This window comes from Phaethon aethereus, assembly GCF_964289735.1.
Source record: "Phaethon aethereus genome assembly, chromosome: 25".
NCBI classification, from domain to species: domain Eukaryota; kingdom Metazoa; phylum Chordata; class Aves; order Phaethontiformes; family Phaethontidae; genus Phaethon; species Phaethon aethereus.
This window is the reverse complement of record NC_138601.1, coordinates 2,362,127-2,383,836: the sequence shown is the minus strand read 5'-3', so window position 1 is coordinate 2,383,836 and position 21,710 is coordinate 2,362,127. Positions and strand designations below refer to the sequence as shown.

At 42.4% G+C, this 21,710-nt stretch overlaps 1 protein-coding gene across 1 annotated transcript in view; it reads right to left on the bottom strand.

Moving 5' to 3' along the window:
• The window catches only part of GPATCH8 (G-patch domain containing 8), a gene marked incomplete at both ends in the record, with an annotated part of 56,442 nt that overhangs the window by 21,864 nt on the left and 12,868 nt on the right, over positions 1-21,710 (bottom strand). Inside the window, 2 exons of the mRNA XM_082010711.1 lie at positions 9,524-9,596; positions 18,255-18,329. Of these exons, the coding sequence (XP_081866837.1) occupies positions 9,524-9,596; positions 18,255-18,329 (148 nt within the window). The remainder of the gene's footprint in view (positions 1-9,523; positions 9,597-18,254; positions 18,330-21,710) is intronic.

Below are 21,710 nucleotides of genomic sequence, written 5' to 3'. Positions count from 1 at the left end.
GTCACATTACACAGGCTACAAACCCCAAACCAGAGAGGGTTATTGTATAGAACACTTCCACGCAAGGGGAAAACCTCTGTGGAGAGGACAAAGCATAAACCTCTAGCAGGATGGAAAAACAAACAGCTTACACAAGAGTCGTACCTTAGAAAACCCAATCTCTTAAAGCAAGTTAAGTCTGTAATTATTTCCTTAATTCAGAACTGAAATGAGATTTCAAGACTGACCAGATATACGTATTTTGCTTTCCTCTTCCCAAAGAAATGGGGAAACCTTTCTGTCAGCTTGTGAGAAATTGCTCACCCCCAAATACGCCCCGACAGCCACCCCCCTTCCTACAGCCCCAGCGATCTGCCAGCGGCAGGGAGGAGGCAGACTGCAGGCAGACTGCAGGCAGCACCTTGTCAGGCAGCCTTCTCCAAATTCACTCCTTTTTAATTGCACAAAGTTATTGGATATGAGCAAATACTTTGCCAGCAGCAATATAAATTAACAAATGTTGGGAGAAGACCGAATCCTAACGCTTCAGGGCTCTGGTATCAGACACCAAGTCGTGCTGTACTCGGAGGACGATCGTTTCAGTCGCCAGCTGCGTGCTCCGTCTCTGGCCATGGCGGGTGGATGCTGCTCTGCCCTTCGGAACAGGACGCTGCACCAGATGGACCTGCCATCTGAGCCCGTCTAGAAACGCCGGCGCTGTCAACACTAGTGCACATTTTATCTTTTTTTTTTTTTTTTTAAACAGTCAAAACAGAGAATAGTTTTCATCGACAATTTGCAGATTCAGAAGAACTCCTCCTCCCAGCAATATCATGCTCTACAATAGATATAAGACATTTCTGAAGGTCTGTTCAAAGAGAAAGAACAGGATTCTCCCATTGAAAAAAGATGTACCCCCAAAATTATGCGTTAATGTAATTCAATCAAATATATTTCAGCATAGCACTTATGCATAGCATGTAAGCACAAGAGAGGTAAAGAGAACAGCCTTAATCCTGCTCTCTGTGTGGACATCTTAATAGAAATTCCTCCCAGGTACAAGCCTTTGTGGGAAATAAACCTGATATGATGGCTGACTGATACCACACTCTTCATCAGAGGCGAATTTCATGAACTGCCTGAGGAGGACACAAACGACAGGACGTGATCTTGTTGAACACACAGGATTTTTACTTACTCACTATCTTTATGCTACATTTGAAAACAAAACTTTAACTGCTCTTGGAGAGGGACTACCGCACAGACTGGAAACACGGTGGTGTGAAGGCAGCACTGGGGAGTTCCATGACCACACCACTGGATTTGCTCTTGTGTATAAGGGTCAGTTCGTTTAGTCACCTGCGGTACAAACCCCACCGTGGGCTATGGAAGGTCAATAGTTGCCTGGAGTCAGCTATCGACGCCCACAGCAAAGCCTCACAGACACAGGATGTGATGGCCATTCCGGTACATTTATCTCCGTGAAGATGCGAGATAGGGAGGAGTCGCTGTGGTCATGGATGAATTTCATTTTCAAAGATGAGGATTTTGCAAGCTCTCAAAACTTTCCTGGGTTTACTGCATATTTCCATAGCCCAACAGCTGTCACACTGAAAATTCAGACTCCTCAGTCAGTATATTAAAAGGGGAGAGATGAAGAAATCCAACAATTTCTACCGGTGAATAAGCCCTGGTATGCTCTGTGGTGCTCCTCGCTGGCTAAAAATGATGCTACATTATCAAGCTTGCTCCAATCACTGCAAGAAGCAAACAAACAAGGGAAACCTTTTATCCTGGTCTCCTTTGGGAATGTGATCTGTGAGCTCATCCTGTTTATGTCAGACTTCTGGAAGGGATCACAAAGAATCAAGAGATTCAAACTGAGTCTGAAACGTCTATCATCCTCAGTGACATGCATGAAGTCCCAGTGAGGAGAAACTGTTTTCCAAGTATGCAAAAACTGCACTGTGAACTTAATTCTTACTAAGAGGACAAGCAAAGGACAAGTTGCAAACATCCCAATCACATGGAAAACTTCAAACAGGAGCTCAAAACTTCTTCAACACACAAGCCAAGGGGGACAATTGCAGAAAACCAAGCAGAGCTCCCTGAACTTCTGCAAAGGAAGGCGCAATAGCGGAGCCTGGGTCAAAAACATCCCTAACCCAAATGATGATCAACGGCATTAAAGAACGACGTGGAAGATGTTAGAGCAAGAACATAAATCTTGGTTGATCCAGAATAGAAATCGGCGATGAGAGCTGCTGTCTTACTTCATCTTGTAAGTGGAGAGGGCTGAAGAGCCCCATCTGATTTAAGCCTGTACTGCAAAAGTGGGGGCTGGCGGTGCATGGCCACACTGCTTGCTTCCCACGCACCCATCTTTCACAGTTTGATAAAGCTGCTTTAACATTATATGAACACAAAGGGCAATAAAGTCTGATACTAAGCCAAGAGATGAACATCTTTGTCACAATAAGCATGTGTCACTAAAAAAGTAACAATTTCATTGACTACAGACACTCAAGTAACCCATAAACTTATCACCCGTAATCGAAGGAAGGATCTTGCACATTGAAAGCAAACAAGGGGGCAGCTGCTTCCCCCACAGGAGATGGCGGCATTAAGTAAACCTTTCTCTAGGTCTGCGGTCTGGTGGATTTCAACATGGCAATGAAGATTGGTGGGATGATAGCAGGCTTGCAAAGCCACATTAGCCAGGTTTTTCAAAGCTAACTTCACATGAAAACATTAGTCTTAAAACTATTGCAATGATTTATGTTGCAAACACAAGTGTGGAAATGTTAGTCTATGCCAGAATTCAGGTTCCCGTGAGGACATGTTAAGATACAAGAAGATAAGATTGTGTTCACATCTATTTCTTGGGTAAGACTGCCAAATCATTCCACACTTAATGAATAAGGGCACTGTTCAATATTTTTACATTTCTCTTCCATATTTTCTTGTATTTATTACAAAGCTTCAAAACCCAGAAAGAAATATAATATTCCTCATTTCCTCATGGTGTTTTTCTCGGATGCTCATTGTTTCATGTTCTCAAGGCCTCACAAACATCTACTCTGTCTGTCTTCATGAGATCAGAGGGTTTAACAAATGGAAAAATATATTAATATATTAGCTGTAAGCCATTTGGTGAACGGGTGACAGGACCAGGATTCAAGACCTCTGGAATTCCAACCCTGAGCTTTTTTCTCCAAGCCGCAGCTGCCAGGCGATCACATTTGTGACTGATCTCAGTTGCGCGAGTGGTCAAAGCTCCACTTATTACCCCACACACGTCTAACGAAACCAGCATCCAGAAAACATAGTGTGCATCACCCGCAGTCACCTGACAGTCTTGGAATTGTGACTCTTACTGAGCTTGATCTCAGAAATTAGAATTATCTGTTCTCTGGCAGCCTCTCTGTTATTTCCTGCCTTAGCCGCAGGATCACTTCTTCACCTGCAGGCTCTCCTCTCTGCACATTCTCTAGCATTTCTTTCAGACGGTTCTGATCTTTCATTCTACTCATCCTTTATACCAAGGGGGAAAACAAGAGGTTGTCTGAACAGATTTAGTGAAGAACATGCCAAATAAGAACTGCGTCGTACTATAACTGAAGGAGGAGAGCGATGACTATATTTATCATCACAGAATTTGCAAGTCAGAACAGAAATCCACTTGTGCTTTTTTTAAATTGAAAACCATGCAGCAAGAATACAGCTAGATAGAGGGACTGAATTTCTAGCATTTTCATTTGATATACCTGACATTGCTACCTTGTTAGATAATTTATATGCTCATAAAACCATAAAAATAAACTCAAAGTTCTGTTACGCACACTTGTAACCGCTGCTGACTATGTGTCACCCGTACAACCTATACTGTGGGTTTGCAGCCCACCTTAATCAACAGGAACAGCACTGTCCTGACAATTTGTAAAGGGTTTTTTGGTTTTAGCCCAAGTGGAAAAGAACAAGCATGCAGGAAAGGGTTCACAGCTTTGCATGGCACTGCTGAGAGCTCCCATGACACTGAGCACGGCTCTGCTGGCAGCCTGACTCCTCCACAGCAGCATTAGGATTGTTGCTCTCCAGGAAGAGTCAACCAGCCTTTCAGAACAGTCACACTGAAATGATGCCAAAACTTTGCTAAAAACATAAGCAAAGAAAAAGGAAGTTATTACGAAATAGGAATAGGAATCAGGGGACAGCAGGCATTTCTTTTGGACCAAAGGCTACAGGTAAAGCTACTGCTACTTCAACTGACCTCCCCAAAAGGGACCTCCTTTTTCTAGACATAGCCACCTGCTGCTTCCACTTCCTGAAAAACCGAGATAACCCAAGTACTAGTACAAAACAGTCTCCCACAAAGCCTCGCTATCCACCTTGAAACTTAACTTAGTTGTGCACTGAGTAACATTTTCATCACAACAATAATCAAGTGATGAACGGGCTGCCTTAGTCCCCGATAGACAACCAAGGAACAAGCCGACCAAGTTTCAAGGCTCAATTCCAGTTCTACATGAAAACTCCGTATTATCTTAACTATTTGATTCAACAACATAAATACTTCAGTAGCTATGCCCTGACAAAAACATGTTGTCTGTTGCCACAGCAAAATACTAGATTCTGATTCACTTCTCAGATACCACAAAAGACCAGGATAATCCCAGTGTTGGGAATACTGTGGGAACGTGAATTAAATCAATGCTTTTAAATGTATCAAATTAACTACACATGACACACTGCATGTGAAGGGAGATTGCTGGTGGTAGAGGGAATTTAACTGCTTTCTGTACAGGTGCTGGAGCACAAGGCTGCAGTCAAACACATCTCTGTAAGAGAGGACTTTAAAAAGGCAAATCTAGAAAAGCGTGTTGAATAATTACAGTTATTACCCAGTACCCACTCATGGGGTGACTAGCTGAGTCCCACCTGTCCACCAAGGCTGGTCAATCCTTTCTGAGAGTCCCTTCCACACGACCAGCGAACACTGGATGAACCTTCCCACCCTGACCACTCTGCATCTCCAAACCACCTCTACTTGCAGCAAAACCATCCCGTCAGGGCTGCTCACCCTCCCTCCCCGGCCCCTGTGGCAACAGAGGAAGCAGCAGGACAACGGTGAGAACGGGTGGATGGCTGTGAATTAGCTCAGCAGTACCAGAGATGGGGGCATGGACCCCTTAAAGCCTGCCTGCTTGCTTTTAGCTATCAAGTCTACCCTGTCCAGATCACTCAGCTATTCCCTGCCACACTCGCTACAGTCCTGACCTCACCCCAGAGAGCCACCCAATTCTTTGGGAGGGACTCCCCAAGTGAGCTAGGTGACCAGCTCAAGAGAGCCAAACGAAGCCATCAGCCAGTCTGAAATGCCAGGTCATTTCACTGTGCGCCCGACACGCTACCTGCTTTCGGAGAGCATCAAGAGGAGTCACATATTCCCGTGTTCACTGGCAAAGGAAGTCAACAGCCTTTGTCTTTCCTAAGGATAGTGTTCACACACCCTCTTCAGTTTTCCCTAGTCCAATTAAATGAGATTAACCTACTGGTTTTAGTCTTGCACCTATACCTCTACAGTACTATTACCTCGCATTAAACACACAAGTTCAAAAGAGAAAACGGAAGGTTTCAGCACAATTATTTTTTTTAAACAAGAATTGTCAAAAAATTGAAAACACAGGGGAAATGTGAAGAGTTTATAAAAATATTTTCCAATGTATGATTAAAATTATACCACTTCTGCGTGTCAATCTCTCAATGTCTTTCATAATAATACTTCAACTTAACATGAAACACTTATTCCAAGAGAAAGCATTAGAGTATTTGAGTTCAAGATTTCACTCAGCCCTCTCATTCCCCTTCTGACTCTTAGGTAACTCCTCCCATTTATTCCCAGTCCTTCGTCTCTTTTAGCACAGGGCTTCACACGAATGTCAGACAGCATTTTTAACCACAGCTTTTGCTAGTTTTATTTTTTCAGTAGACCACAGATTTCTAGATTATCAGTTACACATGCTCGCCACCCCTCGCAAAAGAAAACTGTCTACAGTCACCATTTTTCCCCTTTGTTAGAGCACAACCATCATACAACCCCTATAGGAAAGTGGTTCCCCAAGCCATACTTTCCAGATTAAAAAAATTCCCTGACAACTGGCAACCCCCTCTTCTGCTTTTCTGCTTTTTCATATTCATCAGCTGGTAGCAAGTTGAAACATCATTTCCAAATATAACACAAGTTGTTTGGGGGGGGGGGGAAAAAAAAGTGAAATACATCAGGAGAGGAGATGAGCAGAGGAATGACTCTGCTGAATTCACTATGAGCTCCTCTGAACCAATATTCTAGCACTTGCACGGTCAGAGACGACAGCACTACCCCGTCTGATGCTCCACTCAATACACATCTAAACCAAAAGATGCGGATGTGCTACAGTTAGAATAACAGCTCCTCTTAGGACAGCTGTGTCATTAGGGACATGGATTACTCGCTTTCTCAACCAAGGAGCTCAGCTCTTCGCCAGCGTTACAAAGACACCTGCTATGATGGTTAACAAGAGTTACACCACAAAGCAGCAGCCCCGCTAGGCACAAAACTGCTTCTGAAATTTTGCAGAGAATGAGCCAATCTGCTGGGTACCTTTATACCACAACGGCAGATTTTTACCACCAGCAACTGGCAAGTGTGAATTTTAGGGTATTCCGGCTACCATCCTGAAAAACAGTTCAGCACTTTTACCACTGGATTATATCCACAGCGGGCATGGTTAACGCGAAGGAAGCCATCACGACAGCACAGCCCTGCAGCGTGAAGTTCTGGTTGAAGAACATCATAACAGCCTTACCAGCAGAAGTAAGTCTTTACAACTGGCAAGTATAATGTAGCATAACTTTTAGATTCACCAAAATTAGACGGAGCCCCAGTTCAGATGAACATCTAGAATTAAAAGCTACGTAACAAAAATAAGCACACCGAACTCACCAACTTCCTTTGAAAGTCAATTGCATGGAAAAAAGATGAATGCAAGATCAATTCCATACATGCAAACCAAAACTCAGGTTTTTGAGGGTTTGTTGCAGGAGGCCAGATACCATATCCAGAGTTAAAGACTACTTGAAGTGGTTCTACTTCTGCTGTACCTCTTAACCGAAGGCTGTCTAAGATTTTAGGCTCAAGCACAGCATGAAGCAAGTAATTAACAACAGAGATGCCCTGCATTTTCTATTCTTACATGTCTCTAGAAATCTCTCCTGGTCTTTTCTGAGCAGGATGGGAGCATGGAAGAAGGGAACAACTATTTTTGTTTTGCTCTTCCACTCTCAGTGCACATCAAGTGACTTCGTTCTTTGAACTACCAGAGTAAGATGAAAATTGGATGCAAATGTTTCCTTCCTCACAGTTCTATTTGGATTTTAGGACGATCCAAGATTTATGTAGAAAGGTCACTGGATAATGAATTAAACACTCCCAACACGATCATCATCGGTGCTACGGACAACAGGCACAGGCTCTAGCTGCTCATAACTAAGAGGGAGCGCCCTCGACACCTTTGTATCCAGCAGAACTGGAGTGGCAGCACTCGTCCGCATCCTCTGTGTCCTCTGCCGGAGAGGCTGTTTGTCTGTCAGATGGACAGGGTGCTGCTTTCCTTGAGAGGTGAAAGGCACTATACAACTCCTGCATGCTCTGCAAAGCCCACATTAGGAAGGTTTCAGCACCCACCTGGGTTAAACTAAACAGGCTGGTTTTACTCCTGCGTTTCTATGAAAATGCAGCAGGCACAGGAGAACCCTCAAAGCCCGTACCCATGATTCGTGTACAGCTTCCAGACAGTTCTACTCACCAGAGCTTCAATAATATGTGAGAGATACAGTACAGATTCAACACTTTGAAATGCACAGTGGGAAAATCTGAATCTGGACAAGTATCAAAACGCAAATGCCTGATCGACCCCATAGGCAGCCTTGGTGCTCTCATCCTCAGGACACGGTGGCACCACCCTCTTGCCCCAAACTCAAGACCGTACAGTCATCTGCCATTTACTGTGTCACATCAGTGCCTGCAACACCGCACGGCACAGGGCCCCTCGGGGCTGTGCTTCTGAAGCTGGCTGGGGCTGGGAGAGGGCTTTAGCTTCTTTCAAGCCTCCATGTTTCCACATTGGTGATGCACAGAGCAATACAGGGCACCCAAAAGAGAAAACAGACCAAATTACACATCCAGTGAACGCCATGCCAAAGCAGAAGCCCAAGAGGTGACAACTACAACCACGTCCTGAGCTTTGGCACCAGCACGGGACATAAGAGGACTGTAAGAGTGTCATGCATTAACCAGAGGATTTCAAATGAAACCATGTTAGAGGAAGCAAGAAGCATTAACCACCAATGCAGTCCTGTCTGAGAAGTTAGAGTGCCTTAGTCCAAGAGATTAATACGCATTCCCAGAGTTCAGAGACCTCATTACCTCTCGACAGTCCTCCACAGCACAGAAATACTTATCCCTCTAATGGGCTCACTGTAGGGGCATGGAAGTCCAATTACAAGCTCCCAGGTCTTCAGACTAAGGGTATGGGAAGACGAGTAAGTTACTCGGAGGAACTCAGGGCGCGCTTGAGTTTCAAAACATCTAAAGAGGTTTCTACAAAAACTGCCCAGGCACACAGTCTTGTGCCTGCTGTAAATACTGAGTACCTCACTCCCAGTATCACGGGCAGACAACGCATACCCAGGAGTAAGTTGTAGGAAGCACTACCTTCGTTTTTTCTCAGCACAACACGGTTGTGTGCGTTCACCCTGGCTCAGACCTCTGCCAGTACCTCTATAACAGGTACTACTGGCCAAGAGAATGGCTAAAGCCACCCACATAAACTGGGCAGCACTGGCTCAGTTTAAATCAATGCGATTTAGTGTCATGGGAATAATTTAGGCTCAAGACAGAATGAGGACTAGGTTTGGTTCAACTTGTGCTACAGCATCGCAAGAAGATTTGCTAAATCCCTGACAAATAGACTGCTGGGTAACAGAAAATAAGTCAAACCTGTGAAAGCCCTCTGGAGAAACTAGAAGTGAGCCTCTCCCATCCTTGAGAACCTCTGCCACCACTTTCAGCCTTCAGTGGGCCCTTTTACTCGCCTTCTAATGGCTTCTGACACCACTGTGAAACATGCATACAGATCATCGTAACTAGCTTGTATTTTTAATTCTTTTAATATCAAAGCATCCAGTCAGCAGAACATCATTATTACAGTTTTAGAAGCTGCACAACTACCTGTTAGTAAGTAGGCAGTTAATTCACCTCCCTCCAAAAAGGCCAAACACAGTGATTCTTACACGTACATGACACACACACATCATGTCTAACCTGTACCAGTAAGTGAGGCAGCAGCTTCCACTTGCAAATTGCTAAATATGAAACTCAACAGTGCATTTGTTTGGATATATTAATAATGGAAAGAAAATCTAATCTAGGAACAAAAAGCAGAAATAATTTTGTTAAAGACTGAAGCTGGTGTTGAATGTTTCAGACACAAGCTACTGGACTTACCCTGCAGTGACTTCCCCAATCCCTGGCCCAGCTTCCACCCATGTTTCTGGAGTAAGCGGTGTCCAATATTATCCTGACAGACAGAACAGAGAAAACAAACCAAAAATATTCCAATAATATATTCTTCCCTTCCCGCTGACATTTAAACACGTGATGAGCAAGAGATTTTCTACATATATATGCATGCAAAAAAATGCTACTGAAAAGGCAATATATGCCCAATAAAAGGGAAAGACAAATGTCAAAAATTGCTGGCTAGAATTTTTCCAGAGGGACGGGGTATCGGGGACGGTCACTTTCTGATGGTGTGCTGGGCAACTTTTGTGCATCATGTTTTTTTTAAAAAAAAAAAAAAAAAAAAAAGCAATGTGGGAGAAAATAAAGTGTACCAATAAAAATTGACAGTAAAAAGCATAAAATCAAGCTATTTATACAATCATATCCATCACCTAGACAGCACCACTTAAGATTTTTTGGTAAAGAAAATCTACAATGTGTTTAGTCATTTTGTTTGTGTGTCAGGCTTTTATAATACTGAGTAAGTTGTAAGTGCAAGACTGCCCCACCACTAGAAACCAAAACACAATCATAGCAAAATCCAGGCTAGACTTGATTGGGTTTTTTTATATATGTATATATATATAAACTAGCATGCAGCCAATATTAAACTGAAAAAACAGTGAGGTTAGTAAAACAAAAAAAAAATTCAATTAAATAAAATGAGCTCAAGCACAGACTGGGTGATGCATTTCACATGTAAACTAACAAAAATACTAAGATGTTAGAATGAAACAGGCCTAGCAATAAGTTAACAGCAAGGAACCATTAGTGCATGTAGGGGAAACAATAAGCATAATGTCTCATCTTCCTAAAAAAAAAAAGCTATTTTGGAATAAGTGGAAAAGTACTGACGCAGCAATTAACTGTCAGCTTTTGAAAACAGGGCTGAGCAGGGCTCTGCGTGGAGTTCATTATGTTTTTATGCAACATTTCTTCCCCCAAACAAAGAACAAGAGTGCTAAGGGCACCCTTGGAATAGTCTAAAGCTGACAGCTTATCCCTTATCGATCAGTTTACCAGTTTACTAGCAGTGACCAACTGTCAGCTCCTCAAAGAAGGACTCTTGGTTAGGGACACGTTCATCTTCTAATCATAAAAAAAAAAACAAAAATAAAAACTGGATATGTATTTGTTGATTATCAATTGTCATAAGGCAAAACACTACTCAAGATATCACAAATATCCTGAATTATAACAGGCTGTGAATCCATAACATTGAGTGGTACACGGAATCTTTAAAAGAAATAGATATATATGCTGCAGGTTTCTGTAATTAAATAACCAAGTCGTCAACAGAAATCAGAATAGCAGTGGATTTTTTCATTCACTCCACATTGAAGAAAATGACCACACGGTTTGCAGAACTTTGGTGAATCAGCTTGAAAGACACAATCTTCCCAGAGATATTGGCTGCATGGATATATTTTTCCTCAAAAAGATTCTATCACGTATAATTTTTTTTTCCCCCGATACACCAGTAAAGCAAGACTTTTCATCTCGCTGTAATTTTCAAGGCAACAGCGTATGTCTTTCCCACACTACTGGCTTTCCCCCAGGACATAATTGGGGCTACATAAAAAAAAAAAAAAAAAAAAAAAAGAAATGTCTGGTTATAAAAGCTTAAATCAGTATATGCAAAAAAAGGAAAAATGAACAAATATGGATTCCAACCACAAACACCATGGAGAAGACTATTGGTTCGGAAACGTAAGAAAACTTACCTGCAACCATATCTGCTGCAGACCGTTTCTCTAACGGCCACAGCAACTGCACAGTCCTTCATGCAAAAGGGGCCGGAAGTTCAAAGGTTTTGTGGATAACGCACTAATTGTTCTACCATTAGCATTGCAACTGTATCTGACAAAGGATTATTGAATCCGATTTTAAAAGCCGGTGCTGACAAAAATGGCTGCATTTTCAAAAAAAATATAAAATAAAAAGGACAAGGAGTACTTTGCAATCTTTTGCTAAGTGGAGATGAGACATTGTGCTGACTGTGTTGTGTTATGAATGCACTAAAATAAACAGACAGATGAAGCAGTATGCTATTTCCAAAAGCAGTGCAAGTGGAGTGAAAGCATTTCCATACGAACCTGGCTTTAAAAACTGGGCTGTCAAAAGAACAGTTAAATGTAACACAAAGTAAGAAACTGTCCAATCACTAATGGTAGTTTTTCTTTTGCTTTGTTTTCAATTCACTGCTTGCAAGTAATGTATTTATTAAAGAAGAGTGAAAGCATAAAAGAAATTCAACAAGTCAAGACCAGCTGGGAGATTCAAGAGCGGTGTGTTGTGACTGACACAGTGAAGGGATAAACAAATGTTAAAGGGAAAAAAGAAAAATTTAGAAGGGTTATACACATTAGCACCACTTTTACAAAACCACTCAAGAGTATGGTCGCAAGTCGTTTGACATAAATTGGAATTACGCCTGAGTATTAGCCTGTCTTGGTTCCCAGGGGTGTTTCCCCCCCCCAATTGCTTCCATTTGTTTGCTTAAGCAGTGAAACTACTTCCTAATTTTAATTTCTGAATTGAAATGGAGCATCTTCTGTTTCACTGAATAGGGAGAACAAGCCTAAGAGTTTAATAGTAACATTTGAGCTGGGACACACTCATCAGTCTGCTCATTTCTAGCCATGTTCTACCTTCTTCCTCCATTTCAAATCCCTGTCGCAGACCTCTCTGAGGCAGACTGGCAGGACTGCCGAAGTTTATGCTGAAGGCATAAACGCTGCCCTAAAAATCAAATTATGGAGGGCCAGGCTCGCTAGGCTCCCACATGAGAGCTGTTCTGCAAAGCCTGGCGGCCTGGGGAGTAGCCAGGGATATTAGGGCCAAAATTTGACTTGGGGCAGCAAATGTTGCAGCTGCTGGTAGCTTTTTTTTTTTTTAAGAAATCACATTTTTAAATGAAAGTTCTGTAAAAGTGTGGACTCTTTCACATAGAAAAGACATCTTTTTTTACACCAAACTTCCTGTCGAAGTCGAGAACTGTCATGCCCTTTGAATAAACTATCCTCACGGAGTAGCAATTTTCCTACAGGAGGAGCTGCAGTGATCTATAAAAACGCCAGCAGCCCAAGGAGGAAATCCCCCCGTTCTTCAGCAGAGAACTGGCACAAGTCTCCTCACTTTCTTACACTATCCTTTTGGAGCTCCTTGTGTTACAGCCACAATAAAAATTGAGGCAGCCAAAATAAGCCTCCCAAGAGGTGTTTGGGTAAGTGAACTCTCACCACCCAAACTACTCACACCAGCAGCACTATCTGTCTGGGCAAATGGTCACGGAGACAACGCTGAACACCAGACTGCAGGGTGCTCAGCACGGGACAGTAGCTCGGCAGGCTCTCGATGGAACCATTTACACCTCCTAGCATTACTCTCACCACTTGGGAGCTGTTCAGTAGTGATCATTTCTCTTTACAGATGGGGAACTTTGTTTTACAGATAAAGTGTAACTTTTCCAAAAGCGTGTAGGAGCTGCCAAGGTCTTGACTTCACCAAACCATAGTGGGAGTTGGCTAAGCTACTTTGGAAAAATCTCATCCAGAGTGATCTTCTCCAACAGCTCACATTGGCCTCCCCAATTCCCCACCCTGTGCCCTGACAAGACGCCTTTGATTGTGTCCCATGGCTATCAGTGATTCCTGGTATCAGGATATCCCCAGCACAAATTTTTGACAAAGGTCCTGGCCAATAGAAAAAAAATGCATACAATGAAAAGATGCATACAAGAACGGAAAGGTTTTGATGACGTCGTATATGGGATATCTTCTGCAGTCAGTGGGTTGAGCTGCATTACGGATAAGCCAAAATCCTAGTTTTGCCTAATACAGGTTTTCCATAAGATCCCCAGGCCACTCCACGTCTCGTGTTCACATCGTTCATCTCGGCATCGGCAGGAACCATACGTCTCTTGAGTGGATTGTAAGCTGTGCTGACTGTGTATTGAGGAATCTATAAGCAAGGATCGGATGCTACCGGGTGAACCCATGCAAACAAGAGGTTGAAAAGATTCCCAAAACAAAACCTATAGCTCACTACAGATGACACAATGAAGACTAGAGAGAAAAGCCAAATAGTAATGCTACACCATTCAGCTTCAAGAAGCACATTATTTATAGCGCTGTCCACATATGGCTACTGCTAAATGTCAAATCAGCAGCCTCATCAAATTACACTTTGGAACTGGTGGAGTCCACAGATCTGTACAGATATACAGTGCGACAAAACCCAGCTTCAGCTCGTACAGTCGTCTACAATAGCCTGTGACCGTCCAACAGCTACCAACTGAAGCCTGAAACCTTCTGTAGTTCAAGGACCTCCTTGTGTAACTGAGCGGAATTAGAGAGAGTGGGGGGGAAGGACATTTGTTAGTTATGACAAGGACAAACTAACAAGCTCCAGAGTAAGTGGGTAATACGCAGTCTGGCCTCCAACGGTGATGGCTTGGTTCGACCCCTGACACTGTGCATACTGCCTGCACGGGCAAAGGGCTGCTCTCCTGCGTAGGCTCTAAGGGTATATTACTATCTCCTACTTGATCTGTACTGCTGGGACAAAGAAAACCGTAAATTCACAGCAACAAGATTCACTAAGCAAGTAGAAATAAGGAATTAATGTGAAGAAAATCTGGATTCTATTAAAGCTGCAATACTTTGTGACTTCCCATTTGAGTACCTGAATTCAGTGCACTTAAAATATTTTAAGACGAATGCATGCAGCCTCTCAAGTTTAAAAAAGGGTTACGGGGCTACGTGCTCTGGTTTTTCAAGGGCACCAAACACCAGTGGTTCCACTGATGTGAACAACCAGTGTGAACTGCAGCATCTTTCAAACCAGAACAAAAGAAATGGGGGGAGGGGATTAAAAAAAAAAAAAAAAAAAAATCAGTATTTGCAGCTATGAAGAGTCCATTGATATGAAATATTTTCTTCAATTTAGTAATGGAAAATAGCTGGCTTCTCGTTTAGGCTACGCACATCCACTAGCTCATGTCAGCTCTATTTTCCATAAATGTGCTTTGGTTATAGTCGCATGTTTCAGTCCAGACATCTTTGGCCTAAACAAGCTGTACAAAGCAGGATTTCCACAGGAACAAAAACACTAGTACGCTAATTGAGGACACGTTTCAACATTGTAATGATCTGTAGACTCCCAAACCTATTTTTCCAGCCACCTTTGAGTTGCATGCTGTAGCAGTACAGTCAGCACCTCTCAACAGATAATGCTGCAGAGATGGATCTCACTTTAGCGGCGATTGTCAAACGTATACTTGGAGTGAAACCCTCTGCCCCCTGGGATTTCCAAATGCAAGCTACCTTTAGTCCTTAAAATATTTTCACATTACTAAGATGTGAGAAGCTGCAAGAAGCATATTTAAGAAAATACACTTAAATCCACTCTTCAGTCTGTAGAATAACCAAACTTTAAACTTTTAACTGGAAAGCGCTTTGATCCACTCTTGTTATAAACACCCTTCCTCGCACAAAGACATTTGTCATCCAAACTATTTCCATAATGTGAAGCATAGGCTCTTACTCATTACTCTGAGCAGATTCCTTTTTAAAGGTCACTTGAATTGCTAACAGAGAACTGGTTAAGGATTAGAAAACAATTTGTGAATAAATGTTAATATGGCAAATATTTAGATGTGTGGTATTTGCAAATGATATACTTGTCCTTACTCCTTCCCTCTCAATTTCAGTTCAAGGATGTTACCCACTTCTAGGTGAGCAAACAGCATAAAATACAAGAAGGCAGAAAAAGCAGTACGAACACCTCTTTCCTAGCGACAAATCTTGCAGGAGAGGCACACCACTAAGCTCTGGCAAGAAAACCGCTCCTTCTATTTGTCCTGGTTTCTGCTGGGATAGAGTTAATTTTCTTCCCGATAGCTGGTACAGTGCTGTGGTTGGGATTTGGGATGAAAAGAATAAATACCGATGTTTTGAGTTGCCCTGAGCAGTCAAGAACTGTCCAGCTTCTCAGGCTGGCAAGCATGGAGAGCTGGGGGGGGACACAGCCAGGACAGCCGACCCAGGCTGGCTGAAGGGATATCCCATACTACACGACATCATGTCCAGTATATAAACTGGAGGAGCTGGCCGGGGCTCAGGAACTAACTGGGCATCGGTCAGCAGGTGGTGAACAGTTGTGCTGTGCATTGCTTGTTTTGTATATTCTTTTATCATTCTAACTATCATTATTATTATTATTCTCTTTTTTCTTTTTTTTCCCCCTATTAAACTGTCTTTATCTCAACCCACGAGTTCTACCTTTTATTCTTCCCCCCAGTTCTCTCCCCATCCTGCTGGGGCGGGGGGTGAGCGAACGGCTGTGTGGTTGGTTTAGCTACCTGCCAGCTTAAACCACAACACCATTTAATGTGTGTATTTTGCCAGTTTAAGCAGCACATAGATCATTAATAGTGTGGAAGCAAAATCATTTTCCAGGTGCCAGGAAACTTGACAAAATTTTTGATGCTGCCCAGCTACAGATTTTTCTTGCAAGAATCAGCAATGTACTTAATTAAGAAAAGGTGAAGATTAACCTTAAAAGTGACTGTTCGTTTCTGACTGCAGTTTCTGACACCGGGCTTGTTCATGAGACTAAAAAAACCACCCTGTACAGCAATCATAGCTTTTAAACTCTGGGACTAGCCCGTGAAGCCAGCTCAGGTGTGCTCCGACACAAAGCACAGCTGCTGTGACTATGCAGAACATACCTTTGCTCAGTTCTGTGACTCCTTCCAAGAGTTTAATGTCCCCGGCTACACCTCAAATGCTTGTTTCTCTTATTACAAAGGAAGAGCGAAGCAAACTGGATTTTAAAGTAAGAACAATTTGAGGGTTTAACACACTCTCCTCCTAAAGCAAGCCATTCTCTTGTCCTCTCCATCAAACTGTTTTCAAATTTAACCATAAGGCTGACCTGTACATAGTAAAACCTACCAAGCTGTAAAGATTAATAGTGTCCCGATATTTGGATGGTGATATATACATAAATATTAAAGCTGTAATTGAATTTATTTTTCTGCCGCAGTTCAACATTAATCAAACTGCAACGACGTATGACATCTGCAAATGATCCAAGCTGCACTGCGAGTCCGTGTGCCCGTGCTGTTGGGTCCAGTGTACTCGTTCACATTTTACATACTTCTATAGGCAACACTCCCTTCAGAAGACCAAAGAGGTGTCATCTGTGGCCACTTCTACTCCTCTGGGAAAACACTTTTAGGAATCAGATAACCAGTCTAGTCTGGAAGTAGTATTTGAATTATTTTGAAATGCTAATTTCCAGCGTGGCACAGAGTAGACTACCAACAAGCATTTCTCATTATATTTACATAAGGAACCAAGCTTGGCTTTTTAATTAAAATCCTTGTATCACAACGTTTAAGATTGAAGTATTCAGAACATTGAATACGAATTCCCATCTCTGCAGCATTATCTCATGCGTCATCAATTACTGCCATGCCTAAATCTAGCATCATGCCAGCACATTAAGACAGTAGGTACTATATGCAGTGTTCACTGGACCAGAAGAACAGAAATAAGAAGGGGGAAAGGAAACCCTAGAGAAGAAATTAAAAAAAGGCAGACCGTGCAATACAAACCAGATCATGGCTGCTTAGCTAATATGGGCCAACTGCTGCGGAAGAAAAATGTCGAACACCCCAAGTTGTGTAAATTTTTGGTAAACATCTAACACGCACACAAATACACACAACACCAACCTACACATGAATGAAAAAATATATATTGATTTTTTGCTAACGCTAAGTTTTTTTCTAAGTGCAAATTAACATGAAGAAACTTTAACAGAGAACTTATTAATAGGGAAAAGAAATACTTGAGAAGTACTTTCTTAACAAAAATCTAGTCCTAATCAGAACACTACTAAATGACCCTCGATTATTCACTACAAGTTTTCTTGCTCTCATACTGAAACTGCAAATGAGTCTTAGCTAAAGTTAAGTGCCAAGCTTAGGTCCAGTTTAGGCTGAACAAGCTATTGTGCCTAAGACTAGCAGAAGATGCTTTGCAAAGAGAAAAACTTTAAAAGCTCCAAAAAGCTTGACAAGGTAAAACTAAACAAAGCTTAATTTTTTCCCCATCTTATGGCTGTACTCTCCACACCTAATTCAAAGTAAAGCAATACTCTACAGGAACTCACAGCAGTTTCGCATTCATAGGGAAGGACTGCTATTCTAATACTGCAATGCATCCGTGTTTCCGTATGGCCAGATGTCATTCTAATACTTTTCTTTAACATTCCAGTAGTTTTCCAAAAATAGAAATTAAAATAGGAGCCAAATACATTCTACTACACTATTCCATCAGGTCGACACAGGAATTAAAACTGATTCTTCAACCAAAAGTATAAAAACTTAACAAAATAAATATCTATGAAAGTATTCTTTTAAATAATTTCCAAAATATCACGTTGAACCAAAATTTAAAGCTGCCTACAGCTTTAGGAAAACTACTTAAAGATTAAACCCCAGGCCCACTTAATCTCAGCATGCAGTTTACCACAAAAAATTAAACCTGTACTGACAAAAAGATGCCCACTCCTATCAAATTTGACTGCATTCACATCAAGTACCATCCGACCACGGCCTAATTTTTGGTGGGTTGATGGTGCTGATAAGTATGTATCTTACCGATTCTATAGGCTTGTCTAGAGATGCTTGCTCTATCTCCAGGTGCCCTTCTTCATATTGATCAAAGTGATTGCCCTGTAAAAGAAGATGACTGTTAGCTCTACGGCAGAGAACACATTTCCAACAGTCTAGTTTCAAGATTCAGGTTTGTATACGGTGTTATATTGTACATAATTTTACTAGCAAAACAAATGAACTTCTTAAATACAGGCTGTAAGAACAAAAAAATATTACTGTTAAAAACTAAGCCCATTTGATGACAATCATGATCTATGGAAGTTGGCAAAATATCAAACATTTACGATGACAATACTTTTGGGTGTTTTTTCCTTTAGAACGCTTATGAAAAGGTTGACCATAAGCACTAGTGTTGGCCTTAAAGCCACACAGGACAAGAATCAGAAGGAATTAACCCCATCACCACTATAAAGGGGGTTTTTGTTGTCTTTTCTCTTTTAAATAGGAGTTTAGGCTTTCCTTGCAGCAGGAAACCCAAATTGCTTGAGGCACACATGTAATTTCACACACCTGAAGTCAACAAAAACCCACAGCGGTACCAAATGAAACCTCTCCCCGTGGCCACAGCACTTGTTCATGGTTTGGAGAAGCCCCTCCCTTGAATCTAGGCAGCTACCCAGTGAACCGTTAGTGGAAGTGATCCTCCAAGACAACAACAAAGCCATTAGCTTCAACCCAGAGCAGTCCCCCGAGCCAGCTGACTACACGGCCACAGAAGCACATATGTTGGCACAAAGAATGCCGGGATGCACGCACAGAGCTGCTTATTCCAGGCGCACCAGCTTAAAGCATTTGTGAGCACAGCACCTACAACTGCTACACAAAAAATGAAGAACACGTTTGAGATGGACCAAGACAGTGAAGTGTACTAATAAAGCGTGCAGATACTCACACAGCAAAGAAAACACTACAAAGAATGATAAATCCAAGCACCTCACTTCCTTACTCTTGGAGCAATTCCATGAAACATTCTTAGTCCCACAGACTAGGCATGTATAATAATTATAAATAGGAAAACTAAATAGGATTGTTATTATGGTGCATTGTGCCCAGCCCCCATATACATATACATACAGCACAACTTCTAGGTGGCTTATTTTGTGAACAGGGCAACCTCTCCCCTCCACAACAGTGCCACGAAAGCACAGTACAACGCACAAACAACAGCCACTGGAGTAGAGACTAGAGTCGAGCAATCCTCCTCGAGCATCTGCTACAGCAAAATTCAATCTTTCCGTGCCTTTGCCTGGATATTAAGTGTACAGGGCTCATGAGCTAGGAAGGCAGTCTCTGTCCTCCAGAATAACCATTGGTGCTGGAACATCATCAGTGTAAATGGCCATTTCGGGGGGGGGGCGGAAATATCTCTTGTAGCTCTGTTGTCATTTCAGAGGTTTCTGAAACGTTCAAATTCCTGAAATTGCAAAGACTGTAAACCATTTTTGGCCATTCAGTAGGTCTATGATGTAGCACTAACATCCACCATCGTTAGCGCAGACCTAGAAAGGGGAAAAAAAAAAAAGATCTGACTTCCTAGCTGCAAACTTGAAAGCAAAGAGGAGAGATGCCTGCAGCTGAGACTAGCACAAAAGCCACTGAAGGGGATCGTTTCAGTGGGCTCTCCTGGGCCCTGCTCAGCGTCACAGCCCTGTGAAACCCCAGGAGGTGCTAAGGCCTTGGCTGTCACCCCCGATCCCTCTCCCAGAGGCCCCGCAGAGCTGCCGAAATCCTCCTGGCCACTGGGCGAACACCAAACACCTGGCAGTTTTTATTTGCATCCCAGCTCCGCAATTACTTCGAGCAGGAACACTTACCACCGCTGCCAAGAGAAACATGTTGTCACTCTCCTCCTTCCTAACAACACCAACTTTCCCTTCTGCAAGAATTTTAATGAAAGCCAGTGTGCGAAAGAGCAAATCGTAGCTGTAACAGACTGCCTGGTGCAATTTTACAAGCCAGGCACCAGCCTCCAAGAATCCTCTGGAACGGGTGTTCATATCCAGTGATGCAAATCTGCAAGAGACCATCTTGACAAAAACCTGCTGCCAAGAGAACGTTGCTTTGATGCTGCTGCCCCAACTGCCAGCCTATACATCATCTGCCGTCCACAGCAATAATTCACCCAGGGCGTGCTCTGCTCCCAGTAGTCTTCTTTCCCACGGCCTCTCCAGAGCAAATTTGGGGCTTAATCTACAGGCAACAATCCACTCCCATCCATTTTTTTTTTTTTGGACAGCCTTCAAGAAACAAGCTGAAGGTAAACTTACCATGAACATGCCGTCATCGAGCTGCTTAAAGAAAAAAGCTAGTCATTCTTGGAGACAGGCGCAGTGTAGATGGACAGACTGTACACGTGTGTGCTGGGAAGTCAGGGAGCCCAGCAGGGAGAAGACAACACAAAACCTGCCTCAATGGCAGAAGGACACAGCCCAGCCTCCCAAAAAGTAGTGCCCAAGAGAACAAAAGCAGTCAAGAGTGAACATGCTGTTAATGAATTTGAACTGCTGAACGCTAGCGAAAGCGCATTACTAAAATTACATGTATAAAAATGAAATCCATATAACGTTTAGTTAACAAACACTTGAAACGCTCTCGGCAAAAACAAAGACATGCTTCCCCCCCACCTAATTTCACAGTGTGACTTGCTGCCTGCAGATAGCTCAGAATATGCCAACTAAATTACCTGGAGCTGGCAAAATATTTCTGCCTACTCACCGTCTCCATCGGCGCACTGCCTGCCAAGACACTTAAAATTGTTTTTACAAAGGCAAGGGTCAATTCCAGTTTGAAAGCACACCTTGGTGATTTGAGGCTTTACAACTTGATTTTTCTATGCTTGAAAACAATGTCTCCTCACAGAAACTGTGCAAAAGACTGAGCACTCACTACGTCACAGCCAAATGCAAAGAGGTCAGAAAACAAATAAAGCCATTCTCTCTAAGTTCTAGTGAACCCACTATTACCCACTTTATGTATTTTTGGGTTTATTTTATATATCTCTATACTTTGGGGCTTATTATCTACTTTATATCTACATTGGGTTTTTTCTTACTGGTAGTGGGAGTGGGAAGAGGTTCCTTGTTTTTACAAACAACAGCAATTCTAATTCTAGAACTTTCCAAAGAGGCAAGGGGCTTCCCATCCCCTTCAAGTCCACCCGAGCACACAGAACAAGCCCTGGTGGGCTGCTGACAAGCTGCTGGCTGTATCAGCAAGTTGACTGTTACAGGCTTGGTAATTTAAGGCATCAGAATAACAAAGTGTCCAAAACTGAACTGAAATTAATACTCATCAAGAGACTGTTCTTTATTTATCAATACTTAAAAAAAAAAATAAAGGAAAAAATTCCCTCCCCTCGGAAAGCAGCTCGCCCTGGAAAAGAGCAAGAGGATAATCCAGCAGTCACACCGAGGTCAAATTTAGGAGCACGTTCAGCCT